The sequence below is a fragment of the Fulmarus glacialis genome, unplaced genomic scaffold (assembly GCF_000690835.1).
Source record: "Fulmarus glacialis isolate BGI_N327 unplaced genomic scaffold, ASM69083v1 scaffold4062, whole genome shotgun sequence".
Lineage (NCBI taxonomy): Eukaryota > Metazoa > Chordata > Aves > Procellariiformes > Procellariidae > Fulmarus > Fulmarus glacialis.
Genome location: NW_009199611.1, coordinates 35,766 through 51,791, shown reverse-complemented (window position 1 = coordinate 51,791; position 16,026 = coordinate 35,766). Strand labels below are relative to the sequence as shown.

The window sequence follows — 16,026 nt, the reverse complement described above, 5'->3', positions numbered from 1 at the left end:
AGAGACTTGAAGCCTTTAGGACATGCTCTGAATGCCCGCCTTTGATGTAATCTTTCTATCATGGCTATTAGGAGAAGCAAAGAGGAAAATAAGAGATTGATGTCTGTCCCAGGCAGAACTCCTAGGAACACAGGAAGCCAAAAGAGCTTAATACGCGTTGAATTCAAAGGGCTGTTTCTTGCAGAGCTAATTTATGAGACGTATTTCAATATAAAGTAGCCCAGCTGACTGCGGGTCCCTGGGTTTCTGAGCTGTGGAGGCTGTAACAAGCAACTTGGGGCAGTAATTGGAAATATCTTGGAGAAATATCTCCAGCACCCAAAGCCGGAGAGCCGGAAACATAAATCAGGTATCGCCTTTTTCTTGATTTGCTGCCATAGCCCAGTGGAATATATTTTCTTTCCCATGAGCCGTGAGGCAATAGTGAGTCTTTGCTTTGGTTTTTAATGGCACATTGGCTAAAAAATAAAAACATAAGAGCTGGTATTAATTTATGCTTAGCAGTTGGCACCCACATCAGAGAGGAGACTGCTTTCTCTGTCTCGCTTGGTGGGTTGTGGACTTGCTGGGGTGGGTATCTCCTGCAGAAAGAAGTTCCACTGAAGAACATGATGTAGCTGGAGAAATGGGTTGAGGCAGCACAGGGTCTGCTGAGCAGATTTCTCCAGAGATGATGTTACGACTTGTAGTGATGTCCAGGATAGCCTGGAAATCAGGATTTTGTTACTCTTTCCAGTCCTAATGTAGATCGGTATTGTCACTCCTGTTATCTCTTATTTTTGTAAGCAGCGATAAACAAAGAGCTCACAGTGCTGGTTAGGCAGCAGTACGCTGGGTCTGCCGGTGTCCCTTCTCCAACGGAAAGAAATTACCACCTAACATGTCGAAGCGGGCTGAAAACAAGCTCTGGAGATGTGTGAATGCTGGCAAAAATGAACCTGCATTTGAGCAGGAATTCAGTTATTGGTGTGCACGTGAAGATGCTTAACTTGGAGGACAGGAAAATTGAGAGAAAGACCAGAAGTGTCTGGAGACCTCCCTTGCCAAGAGCCAAACTAGACACATGACACTTTTGTTTCCCTACGGCTTGAGTGCCTCGCAGCTGAAACTCCATTTTCAGATGGTACCAGATAGCACCGTTGTCCTGGTTGGGTTTGGGGTTTGGTAGGGCTGGCACCTAAACTCACTTTAATTTTCTAAGCATACATTAGCATAAATTCTCCTATTGAGTCAGTTCCTGTAGCAGAAATGAGAACTCAACAGAACAAAATCTGATGTCTGCTATTTTAAGAGGGGAAAAATTGAGCAACGTCTCTGGAGATCTCACCGGCATACCCCATGAAATAGGGTTGGGTGTTAATAGGAGTTACAGGCTGCAAAACTACAGGGCTAAGCAAAGGCTGCTGCCCTGTCTTGGGATTAAAGGCAAGCGTCCGGCCAAGCATCCTCGTGCAGGGAAGCCCCAAAGCAGGAAAAGGATCTGCACGATTAAAACAAGGCAAAAGCTGCGAGACTCGTTCAGGGTCCTCAGCAGGATCACATCCTTTATATAGCTTTCTTTTGCCAAAAAAGGTGAAAAAAAAGTATCATTGAGAAGGAATAATGTTAACATCCTGACAGTTGAGGAAGAAAACACCCCAAATCTTTGCCAACCCTAAATCCATTACCCTGAGTTTATTTCTGTGCATTTAAAAATGAAACGTTATTTTACACTGTGGGTGTTTTCCATAGCGTAGTTTGAGCTTGCGTGGAGTGAAATTCTGTCAAATTAAAACCTTGGGGTTAATCAGTTAAATTACTTGGCTATGGCAGTCATTACCGTGCAGCCGTGACCCCCTCCTTGAAGAAATCCCCCAAAAGTGTGGAAGTGGCATCACCAAACAAGAAGGCATCGTATCATGGCAGTGGGGCTTGATGTCCAGCCTTAAAACAGCGGGTTGACTTTTGAAAAGCACTAAATTTTCACTGAATTTTAGCAGATTCATGGTGGAGGGAACTGTGGAGCCTCGCTTAGGTCCACGCTTTGCTAAATCACAGAAATTACCACCTGCATGGACACCTGGTCCTTACCCAACCCCGATTTCACCCCAAGATGGTGAGAATAACTCGACTATTCTTGCGAGGGTACAGTGAACTAGCAGTAATAAAAGCTAATCCCCGGTTGCATAAGGCAAAGCCATTTTGCAATCCGTACCTGCTTGGCCATTTCTCGACTCTCCCTTGAGCCCCAGGAAATTCAGGGTTACTGCTGGGGCTCTGCCCTGCTCTCAAAGCTGAAAGTTTCTCCGTAGGGTGATGCGATGGATGGGACGTGCGGGACTCGGAGTTTGGGAGACCCGGATGATTTTTCCAGCTCCTCCATGAACCATCAGTTCTGAGAACGACCAGATGATGTTCGAATATTTGAATTAGACTTCTTTTTTTCTTTTTTTTTTTTTGTTATTAACCTTTGCTTTTGTGGTGTTTAGCGTGAAGATAAAAATCTTTTATCAGCGACGATAGCTCCTGTTGCGCTTTGGGCTGGGGCCAGCGCGCTGACCGTAGTGGTTTCCGCAGCTCGCAGTGTTCCTGCAAGTCCATAGTCGCCCTCCAAACAGGGGAACGCTGTTAAGAAGCCGCTGAGGCTCGTACGTATCTTTTGGGGCAGTGGGAACGTAGCAAACCCGGTTTCCTCTTTGCCCATAGGAACAAAGTAGGCCATTGTTAACACTCTTTTCATTTATCCGTACTTGAAGAGCCTTTCAAAATTGTATTTTATTGTGATAAAATAAGTGCACGCTGTGTTTTTCCACAGTATCTGCTAGAAACCAAAGGCGCGAGCTGGAAATCTGTTTGCAGTAAACTTCAATCACGAAATCAATTCTGTTTACGCTCTGTGTTAAATATGCATGTGTGCCTAGTATCAGAATTTAAGCTGGTAACACTTGCAACAAATTATGAGCATATTGGATTAATGGTTTTGTCTCCTCCTAATATATTGTGTGGTTTCTTTTACCCTTTGTGGGGGAAAAAAGTGATTAGAGTAAATCACTGCTGATCCTAGAAATATTATATGGTATTTTCTTTGAATCAGTTGGCCAGGGAAATTAATGAATGGTAGAGTTGTTAACTTGCTTTTAAATTGAAATACAAATCCAGCTCAGGAGAGCCGGTAGTGCTGCAAGGTTGAAGGAGTTGTCCTTTTGGATGAGATACTGGAATTTTTGGCCTGTTTATGGTTATGGTCCAGCTAATTAATTCTTATAATATTCCTTGAGAAAAATATGTTGAGAACAACCTTCACTCCTAGCCAATACTTGATATTTCAAAAAAAATGCGGTTTCTGAAGGTTTGCTTTTGCCCTGCATGATCCTTATACTGTTGGTAATAAACTCCTTGCTATCACAAGTACTATTTCGAGCTTGAATGAGGAACTTGTAAAACAATTACCTTGTTTTAATGTCACACTAACGATTGTGTTATTACCACATTGAAACAAAAAGTGGTTATATCAAGCTGAATTCTCCGCAAGGCAGCGACTGCTTCATTTTCCTGTATGTAAAACCGGCATGCGAGAGGGAAGCGCATCACCCACAGCCAAATTTGCTCCATATAATTTAGTGTTGTAATAGATGTACGCTTATATTGCAGCCCAAACAGCTGTAACTGCACCAAAGACGTGGAAGAAACCAAAAGACCGGACCCAAGCCACTGAGGAGGTGATAGAGGCAGAAACAGAGGTAAGAGGGAATCACAGTCTTGCTTTGTCTAAATTTAATGATGATGTTGCTCTCTTTAAACTGTATTTTAGACGTGTTGCTTCCTAGTTGTCTCGCAAGGATCCAGGGCAGACTGTTTTTTGGGGGGGAACTGTGATATTCCCCAGCATTTTAGTCTGTTCCCTGTGAAGCTCTTCAGTTTTCTTCCTTCTCGCCTAATTTAACGACTCCCAACATTCAAGAACATATAACTGCTCTCCTTCCAGTGAAGGATGAGATAAAAGTGGGCTTGAATCCCTTAGCACTGCCCCATGTTGGGTCCCCAAGGCCACTATGGTGACATTTGGCAGGTTCTTCTGCTGCACAGTGATGTCATTGTGATGTCACGGCTGAAGGTTAGTTTTCCTGATGACCACCTGATGGAGAAGCTGTGAAAGGCAAACGTTGAAGTTTTCAGGCAAAACCACCTCGACAGTAATTAGATGAGTAACGAAAATCTCCCTTGCTGCCGTTCTGGTAGGGATATTGCAGGAGGAACCTCTTTGTTTAAGATTCTGGGTAAAATTGAGGTTAGAATAGGTCACAGAGGGGTTAAGAGAGTAAAAATGTAAAAATTCAGACTGCCCTGTGCTTATATAGAAACTGATGTCGGCTATGTGACGCAGAGAAGCATTGCTTCTTCGCTCCAGATTTTTCTTCAGTTATTATTCATCTGCTATTTCCTCCACAACTTCCCCTTACCACAAACATCGTTGAACCTTTCCGTTCTAAAAGCGTGTTGTTGCAGAGTAAATCTTGAGTCTAGTGGACGGTGCTTTGTGTCAGCAAGCGTTTGCAGCAGATAGGCTCATTTACGCGTTATGGATGGTATATAAGTGCTTTCCCCTCTGTTTCTGGGGGAATAGATGCTTAAAATGCTCACGTGCAAGGTGTCACGCTGCGACAGCTGGTCTGTGCGCAACGGAAAAGCTGATGATTGGGTAATCCAAGGAAATTAAAAGCATCCCTGTGCTCGTTTTCAAGCCAGAAAGCGAAGAATGTCGCTGGGCTGCGTGAGCAAGTTTACACTCTGTACGCTTTCTTTGTCATTTATTGGATCTTGTCTCCTGGACCACTTGGTGTTTTCACCAATGCTAATTTTTCAGAGTATTCCCTTGAAAAATCTGCAAAAAGCATTTTTAGGAGGCAGTGCCCTCAGGTAGGGAGGCGAAAGGACCATCCTCAATTCAAGTCTTTCCTTTGTTTAATGCTGAGACGTGTTGGGGTTTCTCCCAGGAGAAGCGCGTTCCTAACGCCTCCTCTGTCTGAATGCAGAACAAGGCTGTGTCCTTGGAGAGCTCTAAGATTAGCAGCAGGGATACTATTAATGCTTTTTCCTTAAACCGAGATGCTGAAGTTTTGGCTGTATGTCACATTACCTTCTTAATTGGGATCTGCTCCAATTAGCAGCATACATTTAAAGGAAGGATCCCCCCCAAAACGAGCGCGGCGTGCCCTTTAAGGTGGCTGGTGAGCTGCAGGAGAGGAGAAAAGCGAGGTTGTCTTTCCAGGCTGGGATTGCTCATGGCCGTCGCGCTGCAGGGCTTAACAGTTCCTTCCATCCGATCCCAGTAGCTCCTGGGGATTTCACGGGCAACGCCAAGTCTTTCCATTTGCACTGTTAATTATCGGTGCGTTATCTCCGGGAATGAACTGATAAATCATCCGGTTGTTCTGTGTGTTGTTCCATATCGCTGTTTAAGATGCATATGTATTCCTGCTATGCACAAAAATGCTGTATGAATAAATGAAGAGCCGTTTTGCATGCTTCGAATTTTGGCAGGGTGTTTTTAACATAACCTCTGTTTCCATCTGTGCTTCAGCCTAAAGTAGAAGAGGAACTTTCAGGTGACAAAGTACTTGAATCTGAACAGGAGAAAATGAGCCACGGGTTTCAACTGGAGAGAGACCCCTCTGAACTCAAAAAAGCGAAACCTGTGGAAGAAAACGGAGAGCAGGAAGCAGAACCTGTGCGAAACGGTGCCGAGAGCGTTTCAGAGGGAGAGGGAACTGATGCAAACTCAGGCTTCACAGAGAGCTCCAGCGAAGGGCCAGTGTACCAGTATAAACCAGGTAAATCCTGTTTCAGACTCTTGTATGCTTGCTTGGGTTTCTGCCTCTCTCCTTGAAGGGCTGCTAACGCCCCGTGCATCCTCCCCGTGGAAGGATGTTTCCAATGGGGCTGGAAGGGGGTACAGCGTTCCACCGTGTCTGGCTCCACCGGCATCCACTAACCAACAGGCTCAGAGACACCGTTTGGGGGAGCACGAGAGGAAAATTGGTTTTCTCTTGCTGGTGGTAATGAAGAGAAGAGAAAAGCCCCGATTCCTTGAATTTATTGCATGTGTGGATGTTGGCTGCAGCAGAGTGGAAATGGCGGCGAATTGGTTCCCGTGTGATCGACAGCTGAGAACGATCCAAGAAATCCCATATAAGCGGACATGCTTCTTAAATAAGAGATTTGAAAGTTCTGATTGGCTACTAAATACAAGTATGTGTGTTTATATAGATTTAATTTCCTGGCTAAACAGTTGCGTAGATCTTCAGATTTCTAGAAGAGTAAGGAAAAGAAAAGAAACAGTATGTGGTTTTCAATCCAGGCTCTGCTATTGAACTGTGAGCATGCGGTTCTTTTGATAAAATAAATCAAGTGTGGGCTCACAGAATGCAGTCTTTTCGTTGCTGGTTAGCGCTGGATATAGTCTACCTAAGGGGTGTTTTTGTTATTTTGTAAGGTATTTAATTTGTAGACTTGAACCTCTATTAATCCACCTCATTAAGAGAGACCTTGAGACTGACTGACTTCTCGGTTGCTACCAATTTCTAAGCCATTTCTTATTCAGGTGAAGCTCCCTTAAAACAAATTAGTCATTTTCTTAAGAGCTCAGAAATCAGAGAGTATAAAACAAAATAAGGAGGGACCACAAGAGCCTGGACAAGGTATCAGGAAGGAGCACCACCGTTAAGTGATTACACTGCAGTTGTTATTTCAACGCTGCTTTGCTCCGACAAAGACCTGAGTTGCTTTTTTTTTTATTAATTTGGTAGTATCGTATCATTAGGAGGAAACGTAGAGGCCTCTTGATAGTTTACCACACACTTACGATAGCTTACCAGTTCATTAGGTAAGCACATCTTGAAGTTAATCCATAATTCATCAGCTGTCTCTCCGAAACACTCCATGCAGTCAGAATGATCCTGGTCGGATCCTCACGTCCTTTCGCTCACCTGAAGGGGTTGGATCGATCCCTTGGAAAGCAAGGCACATCGGACTTGTCTGCTGCAAAGCAGACCTGGCCACTTGGTGCAATAATCCTCGATTTCAGCTCTGCTCTTTCTAAAAAGGGGGATTTTTGGTCGACCATAGGAGGAATTGTCTGTTATCTCCCAGTCTCCCCCCTCACTGGGGATCCAGAAAGCCTGCCGGTGACGCAGCCCAGCTGTTCATGTCGAAACAGCTTGTTAAGATCTTTCCAGGAGAAGGAAACTGTACATATAAACTGTTTCTTGTTGCTGTCGGTACTTTTCCGTGATAAACGGAGGGTGGTGTGGCACAGTGGATAGGCAGCTGGCTGGGAATTCTGGCTTGGACACAGCTAGCCAGCCAAACCATTTTCTGCACCCTTTTATCCTGAAGCTCTGTAGAAATAAAACTGCACAAAGAACTAAAAATTGTAATTACTTTTGTGTATTTTCATTCCCAGTTATTAAAACCCATCACTTGAAGCGAGTTGCTGTTTGTGGCCTCTGCCGGATAGAGGATGGTGAGAACCCAGAGACCTAAAGCTGGTCATCAGGGACTAAAATAAAGAAATAATAGAAAACCTTAAGAGCGAACCTGAATGGTTGGATAAATGCAAAGCAACGCGATTTGGCATCAGTGAAATACAAAGGCGGCATCTCATACAGATGTTTTCCTTCAGATAAAAACGTGCTGCCCGCTTAGGGGCCTGACTAGTCAACCTGGCTGCTGAGCAAGTCTGTGTTTTCCTTCCTAACTTCGAACAAAATGTGTGGCCGGCAAAGAAAATCCTGTCTCTAGGCTACCAGATGCTAATTTTGCTCACACTGAAATGGCTGTAGGTTTACATTTTTATTTGCATCAGGCAAGGTCCTCTGCGCCGCAGTTCTCCTGCCCAGAAAGCCCTCTGAAAAAATGGGTGAAAAGTTGTAATTCTTAGAGCGTGGCCTCTGGCTGTGTGTTTTCTTTTGGTTCCCACCGTTCTCTCCAGCATGGGTTGTTAAAGGCTCGGTGTTTTCACATTTTTCAAAGGATATTTTTGTTCTGCATGGTGCTCTCCTTGGCCCTGCATTTATCGCTCCCTTTTACACAAACCCGGACGCTTTAACTTTTGCATTTTCACCCAGAAACTGGGAATCATCCCCATTTCATCATATCACACGAGAGAGCGCAAGTCAGAGTTAAAATGAGATGATGTGGGTTAAAACTGGAATTCGTGATAAGTTCCATGTGTGGTTGCTGCTGGAGTTGGCTATATGCTCCCCATTGTTTATGTTCCTTTAATGCAATGTGTATTCCTCTCCTTTCTGCCTTAAAAATGAAAATAAAGTTAAATTAAAATTTCCCAAGCAGCTACAGCAATCCCTTCCCTTTGGATTTACCTGAAACACATCTCGGAGAGCGGAGGTTTTTGTTACCTATGAATCTCAGGCACCTTCTCTCCTTATAGAGCAGTGGAAGCCCCTGGACCCGGAGGGGAAGAAGCAGTACGACCGGGAATTCCTACTGGATTTCCAGTTCATGCCTGCCTGTATCCAAAAGCCGGAGGGGCTGCCTCCCATAAGTGATGTGGTTCTCGACAAGGTGAGAGGAGAGCCAATAAAACAGGTGCGTGCAATTGGTTTTTTAATATAAATAAAGATCCCTAATGCATCCTTTATTCCTTGAGCGTTTCGATGCAGACTTTTGTCGGGAAGGGGAAATATTTGGCTGATGTCACATCACAGAATTCTTCAAATGGAGGGGTTGGTGCCTAATGAATGTGCACAGATGATTTAAAAACTGAAGCGTTTTTCATGGTCTCTATCTGGATTGAGTTACACCGGGTTGTTAATAAAATTTAAAATGACATAACCATGAAGAACTAAGGATATAAGCAAAGCAAGACTGAACAGAGAGGCAGTGTCTTTTATTAGATCAATTCTACGGTTAGAAAGCATAGGCAAGCTTTTGGGCAAACTCTTTCTTTGGTCCGAAACAGTTGTGTGAGTATGAGCTGATCTAATAAAAGATCTTTAAAACCTTGACTCTCAAGAAGTTTTGTGATTTCTGTCCAGCCTTATTACAGATGTGATTTTCTCTGCTGTATGTCTGCGCTTACTGAAATCCTTGTTATTTCTGAAGTGCTGACACCAAGACCTTATTCTCCTCTCGTAGTTAGAGCTATGCAGTTCATTGATTTTGATGTAACCACTACAGACTCGCTCTTAAGATTCAAGCACAGATCAGGATATAGGTGATTCTCATGCGCAGAAACATTTCCACTCTGAATTTCATACCCAGACAAATTGTAAAATGCAGCTTTGTTCCCAAAACGATTTCATCCACCTACTAGTTTTCCGTGATTGCTTCTCACTGCTCTGTCTGCTTTTGAGCTGCCTTTGCTCGGTCGGCCATCTGTCTTGTTAACACAAAAGACATTTGTTTGAGGGAAGGTGGCAGTTTTGTGATCCTGAACCAAGACTATCACATTCATTTTGCAGAAGACGGGCCCATGTCGCCATAATTTTATCCTCCATAAGTCATGCTCAGCCTTAAAATGTTTCTGAACTCCACCTATTTCCTCAATAATCACCTGCGAAAGATGTATTTTAAATTAAATGCTTATCTTTAGTGTCAGTGTGGATGCATAAAACTTGCACAGTTTGTTAAAAGCGTTAATTTGGATATTAAATATAACTATTAGCGTTTAGCAGAGGTTGTCTGTAGATCTGCGTGAACTTTGGTAGCTCCAGCACCCGCTGAACAGATCCTGTTTGTTTGTTCTGCTCCACGATGCAGGTCAATCAGCCGAAATTGCCACTGAGAACTCTGGACCCTCGGATACTGCCTCGAGGACCAGACTTCACACCAGCCTTCGCTGATTTTGGGAGGCAAACCTCTGGTGGAAGAAACGTATCTGGAAGTGTGAGTTTACCCCAACTTGCTAATTTAAAAACTGGCCTTAACGCCGATGAAGTCCATCCTCACACTTTTGGGCCTCTTCCAATGCTCCGGTGGTTCTGGTTTTGTCAGGATGAATGCAAGGGTGATGTTTTCTTGGCTATCAAAATTTAGGCAAATTAGAAAAACGTTGCGGATGTTTTTAACTGGTACGTATTGGTCTTAAATCGATTTGATCTCCTTCCCCTTTTCCCTGCGCAAGAGGCGTGGAAACATGTTTCCACGCCGAGGACCTGGCAGTCACACGTATGTGAACGCACATTTCTCGTACAACAACCCGGCATCGGTGTGTGTCATCATACGGGTCTATTGTATAAAACATGCCAATAGAGCAAATAGACTTTACTAACCAAAAAAAAGAGAATATACACAGCGCTTGTGTATGTTCTTGCTTCCATATGTTGCTTTGCTTTGGTCACTTCATTCCTTGTTTTCCTGCCTTTTCCTTTGCTTTTCTTTCACTTTCTCTTCTTTTCCCTGTGTCTGGCTTTGCCCAAACTCTGAAATCCCTCTCTGAATTCTTCCTTCTTGCCTTTGCCGTCTCTTTTTCTGGGGTGCAGGTGCCCCCCAGCACGGTGCCGCCCAGTCAGCCGCAGCTGGAGGATGGAGGCTGCCTCCACTAGGTGCAATGATTGATTTTTCATCTATCTATTAAGATACATCCAATGTATCCGTCTAGATATACCTAATGACATAGCCATCATTTATCTTTCAAAACTGCTGGTTTCAGAAGAGTTCACTGAATAACCTTGACTTCCAAGTGTGCAGATTTCCAGGAGGCTCGGAGTCAAACCTGGCGATTTTGAGTTGATGTAATATTTCTGGTTTGAGAGCGGTCTCGTGGCCAGTGCCTCAGTTCTGGGGTGCGCATCCGTGTCTTGGAGTAGCTTCGGTGTCGCGGTTTCTCTCGGAGCGTCACCCGGTCCTGAAACCTTGATGCTGTTTGAGGTCGACATCGCTTCCTATATTTAGGACTTGCAGGTTGTACTCTGGCGCCTTCTCTCCTTTCGTGCGCTGAATGTCCTGAGCCTCTCGGCATCTTGGTAACGTCCCTGTCGCTCTTTCTCTTTCCGCAGGCCTGCAAAGTGCAGAGCAACCCTGGATTGCCTTCCCTGGCTCGGTGCGGTTCCCCAGCATGCCCTCTCTTGGTCTCGCCTCACCCACCATTGAGGAACCTGCCGATAGGGGTAAGCCAAATCCCCCCCTCTCCCCCCCAATCTTTGCACCTTTTTGTAGAGTTGTCTTTTTCCCTAACGCCCACTATTGATAAAGAACGACTGGCAGAAAACTTTACAAAAAGGTGCAACAGTGTTTTAATAAAAAAAAAAAAAAAAAAAACAAAAAACAAAAACAACGAAACAAGACTTGCATTGTACCCCTCTAGGCAGTCTTCAGTGGTGGGTGGGACATCACCAGCTGAGGGCATGCTGGGACGTTGGCCTGAGCGGGATCCGCGAGGGGTCTGCACTTTGCAGACCTGTGGAAAGGGGGAGAAAAGGTAAGTCCCGCTTACCCCGTTCATTTGGAGCATTCAGCACATAACATACATCTTACATTTGCGCCTGTACAGAGTAGAGCCTTTCTTTGCGTTTTTCTCGAGGAGGGTTGGAAGGTCATGTTGTTTAACAAGCCCTGCTGTCCTGTGACGTCGGCGGTTATAGGGTGAGGGGGTTTTCAGCCCCGAGCAAAATCAGACGTTATCTTCTCGTAAAGCATGGCAAAAATCTGCGTGTACGCTGTCTGTCCACTCGGTCATTCCACCTCTGCACAGGCCATGCCCATAAACCATTAAACCCCACTGCCTATTCCTTGCCCTCGAAATAATGTCGAGCAGCTCAGCGCTAACAAGCTTTCGGCACGTTGAGAATCTTTTGTTTTGCTTTCTTGGCTTTTGTCTTTATTTCCTTCTTTTCGCTTAAACGTGTTGTATGACTGTTTTTAGAACTAACAAGTGTCGCATCAAACAACACAAGGGATGTAATTACACAGGAACAAAATATAGCTAATAAACATTTTTTGATGTAGACAAGAAGTTAGATGAGTGCAGCGGGTAACAAGATGCAAACACGGAGAGATAGGGTTGGAGAGGACCAGTCCATCCCCACAAGCCAAGGCAGGATGTGTCTGCTTTTATCCTTCCTTGGAGGTGGTGGAAACTCGAGTCACCTCGATTCTTGTGCTTCCCTGGAAGGCAGAGTCACTCCTAGCGTCTAAGCTCAATTTCGCCTTCTGCATTTGAAGCTTGTTGTAGGGGGAGAAGCAGTTCTTAAATTTCTTGGATGTTTTTTAAAGCGTTACCGTGACTTGTGTCCTAAGAGCAGAAGTGGACCATGAGGGAGAGCATCAGGTCGTGCTGTGTTGCTGTGAGTTTTTGGCTCCTCTGCAGGAGGCTTGTCCCTGTTTCTTTCTACTTTCCTTTTTTCCCCCTCTTCATCCGGAAGACAGGTACTTCAGATTAATGTAGTAGCATCTGGTAAGCACTTCTCCGTACCTTTGGTGGAAAATATTATTTCAGTGCAAGCTGTAGCGCTGTAATCGCAGGTGCTACAGAACCGTTATTATTTACTTGGACTGGGTTACAAAAGGAGGCCAGGCATGAGCTCAGGCACCTCTTTAACTTGCTGCTTTGTAAATTTGGAACCAAAAAACCCCAGATTTTTTCTGTTAAAAGTTTGATCCATATATTATTTTATTACATGTTCAAAGGAGGCTTCTGTTCACTGCTTTTAAAACCTAATCAAACAAGTTTATTCACAGATATTAAAAAAATACAGTCTTAAAGAAAACCTTTCTTCTATTAATGCATTTAAAGGTCTGGTCTCAAAGGCAGCCAGATTTGAGGAGGCTGTAACATGTAACATGCTGATATTCAGATGATGCACAAGCGGTCCTTGCATCCATCAGTTTTGCAAGAGAAATAGTCACCTCCTTCAGGGAGGTGTGTTTGCTCTAAAAGCCAACGCTTCGGCTTTGCGTGGACCCGTATCCAAGGAAGCACCGTGCCTCTGCGGCTCTGTCCTCGCGCCGTACAGCCCGGCTGCGGTTGGAAGGTCCCTCAGACCAGAGCTGCCTCTGCGCAAGAGAGACGCGGCGGCCGTGGGTTACCTGTCGTCAGCTTTGCCCGTGTTTCTGGGGGAAATGAGCCCAAATGTTTTGATTTTCAGGGCACATTGCCAGTCTGGCTCTGGTTACCAAGCTTTCTGTGGGCAAGGAGGTGTGTGATGAGGTCTAGTGCGCGTGGCTGAAACCGGTCGGTTTTCTGTTGCGTTATTGTCTGGTTTTTCAGCTGGAGGGAAGTTTCTTCTTTCCACGGCAATACGTTTATAGCGTGGTTAGAACCTGGGCAGCAAAATTGTGTGAAATTGCATAAAAACAGAGGTGAATGTCTCAACGCAGGGCTGCGAAGCAGACTTTGCTGCGTCATACTCGTGTTGATCAAGGGCTCTGGGTGGGAGCGGAGAGGGGTCGTAGGGGGAGGGATTGACAACTGTTTTAGGAAGGCATCTAACACACAAAAGCATCGTCAAGGCTCCCCGTTCTCGCTGGCTTATTGCACTGTTGATTTCTCGGGAGCGATCGACTCACGCGGTTGCGTTACAATTACAGCGTGCGCCCGAAAAGGTTTGAACGAGTCTGATGGGTTATTTCTGTGCGTGCCAGCGGGATCTGAACGCAGGTCTTCGTAGGTGGTGGGGCAGCGCGCTAACACGCTGCACCACGTAGCCCTCTTCCAGGCATCGCCTCAGCATACGAAGCACATCACGGCATGAGGTCGTTGTCTTTTGACAACCTCTTATTCTGTTGCTGTTATCACATAACGAAGCCCAAACGAGATCTCCAGCAGTGGCGGTGATTATGTTCGTTTGCTTTCATCAGCGGCACATATTTACGTTGTCAAAGCCAAGCGGTTCAAATCCCAGATACAAGCTCCTGCCTTTAAGGAGGGTTTTCTTCTTTAATTGTGCAAAGGTGGGTTTGGGGCTGATATATGACATGAGAGGCACCAGCTAAGAGCCTCTCCTCATGTATTCAGTGAAGCTGTTTGAATAACTGAGCTGGTTTTGCCTCTCTGAGGCTCATTGAATCCCCTTGTTGAACAAAGAAATGTTTTAAATGGCCCATCTTTCATGTGGAGGTTGCCTACCGCCCACTGAAGAGATTAATTACTTCTGTGGAAAGTAACGGGGTTTGATAATGAAGTTTTGTTGCTGCGCTAATTTTTACGCTGAGGTTGGACATTTCTAATAAATGAGTTCAGAAATACAAAAGAGCACAGAGGAAGAATAACCTCCTGACAACATTTGATACCTTTAGTCCTTAATCAGAAGCTCCCGGATGATGAAGAGGGAGTTTGGGGGTGTCTTGTGCCCTACCGCTTGTACAGCCGATGAAAAACTCCCCAGTTTCAGCAGTTTTCATATCTGATTTGACCAGGAGGACCATCACGTTATACAGGATGCAGAGAAGCGCTTGATGCTGTTTCAAACAAAGTACTGTGTTTCCTTTCTTCTGTGAAACCACAGAGAGTTTGACCCACATCTGTTAGGATCCATGTTTCTACTGATGCTCCATTCAGTGTGTTTTATGTAATTCCTGTCTCAGAATGGCTCTGTTTGAAGCAATCTCCAGTAAAACATAACATTTTTGGCAGAGCTGCTAACTTATCATTATCTAATTGCTTGGGATGGCACATTTGAAATACACCTGTAAGGACTGATTTAATCCTTAAATACGCCTTTGCTACGATGCCTCAGTTACGCAGTTTCTGGTCAGTCGGGTTAATTCTGCAGCGCTGAACCGGAGCATCGCCAATGCACGTACGCAGTGGTCATCCCATGTCTGTTTTGGGAAAAACTGGCCAAGAGAAACGTGTTTGGTGTCTTCCTGTTCCCTCTGACCAACCCGGACCAGTGTGTTGGGTCAGAGGGAGTCCTCCAAGTCCTAGGATGAGTTGCCAGTTGACGGTGTTGCCATCGGCGGGTGTTGGCTTGCGCCCTGGAGTGTTTTATTGAGATGCGAGTTTAAAAGGGGATATAACAAGGAATGTTTTTGTCCTAGTTGTTGAATGTTGGACCGAGGAGATCTCAGCCAGGCCAGAGGAGAGAGCCCAGGAAGATCATCACTGTGTGTGTGAAGGAGGACGTCCACCTGAAGAAGGCAGAGAACGCCTGGAAGCCGAGCCTGAAGAGAGAAAACCAAACTGAGGACCCGGAAAATGTCAAAACTCAGGTGAGAGCATTAGCAAGCACTTCTGAGTGCAGCAGTCTGTAACAGAAGGAGGATGATAATTTGCCTTTGCTGTTGTGTAAGACAGTAAAAAAGGGCAATGAATTCCAGTTTGAATCACGGCTTTCCCCTACCTTGGTTATTTTTTTTCATGTGTTTATTCTTGACCTGGAGTTTAAATGGCAATCCTGTATATTAAGCGAGTCTAAATAGGGAACACCAGACAACCTACTACCTCTCTTCCAGGATTGTTTTTCTATTGCTATTTTACTAGAACATTTCTGTCTCCATTCTAAAGCAAACAACCTCAAACTTCCAGCACAGAACTTGCTTTTCATCCCCTTTTAGACACGTTTTGCCCTGAACCTCAGCAAGACTGAGGTTCCTCTGTCCGTCTGTCCTGCCCAGCCCAACAGCGCCGTCTCTGAAGCTTTCTCTGTGTCTTTCTCCCCCTCCTCTCCTCTGTGGGGCAGCCATTCTGGGCGGAGGTATTTGCCTGGTGGTCAAACCTGTGATTTGTAGGATAAGTTGGCATAGCCTTGAAGGACACTGGAATTCTGTTCTCGGGGCTAATGGCAGCGTTGTTGACCTAATTATCATTCTGGATAGGAAAAAAAAAAAGTGCCTTAAAGTAAATATAGGAGGAGTTGATTACCTCTAGTTGAGGGAGAAGGCGGCCACTCCCTGTTAATTTATATCTCATGGCTAAATTGATATCGAGAATATTTCAGTTGGGTGACAGCATGGGCTTTGTGCCTCTGTCGCACTTGAAAAACGCACTTGGGCATTTCCAAAAATCCTGCCCTGCAGCTTTGGTCTTTGGTAGCTGGTAGCTGAGTTAGAACTGGAGCTGGACTGTGCACAAATGTGTGTCTGTGT

At 44.9% G+C, this 16,026-nt stretch overlaps 1 protein-coding gene across 1 annotated transcript in view; it reads left to right on the top strand.

The window, feature by feature from the left end:
• Nucleotides 1-16,026, top strand: part of EIF4G3 (eukaryotic translation initiation factor 4 gamma, 3) — a 78,847-nt gene that overhangs the window by 37,271 nt on the left and 25,550 nt on the right. Inside the window, exons 11-15 of the mRNA XM_009573303.1 lie at nucleotides 3,631-3,719; nucleotides 5,561-5,810; nucleotides 8,429-8,586; nucleotides 9,760-9,885; nucleotides 14,980-15,150. Of these exons, the coding sequence (XP_009571598.1) occupies nucleotides 3,631-3,719; nucleotides 5,561-5,810; nucleotides 8,429-8,586; nucleotides 9,760-9,885; nucleotides 14,980-15,150 (794 nt within the window). The remainder of the gene's footprint in view (nucleotides 1-3,630; nucleotides 3,720-5,560; nucleotides 5,811-8,428; nucleotides 8,587-9,759; nucleotides 9,886-14,979; nucleotides 15,151-16,026) is intronic.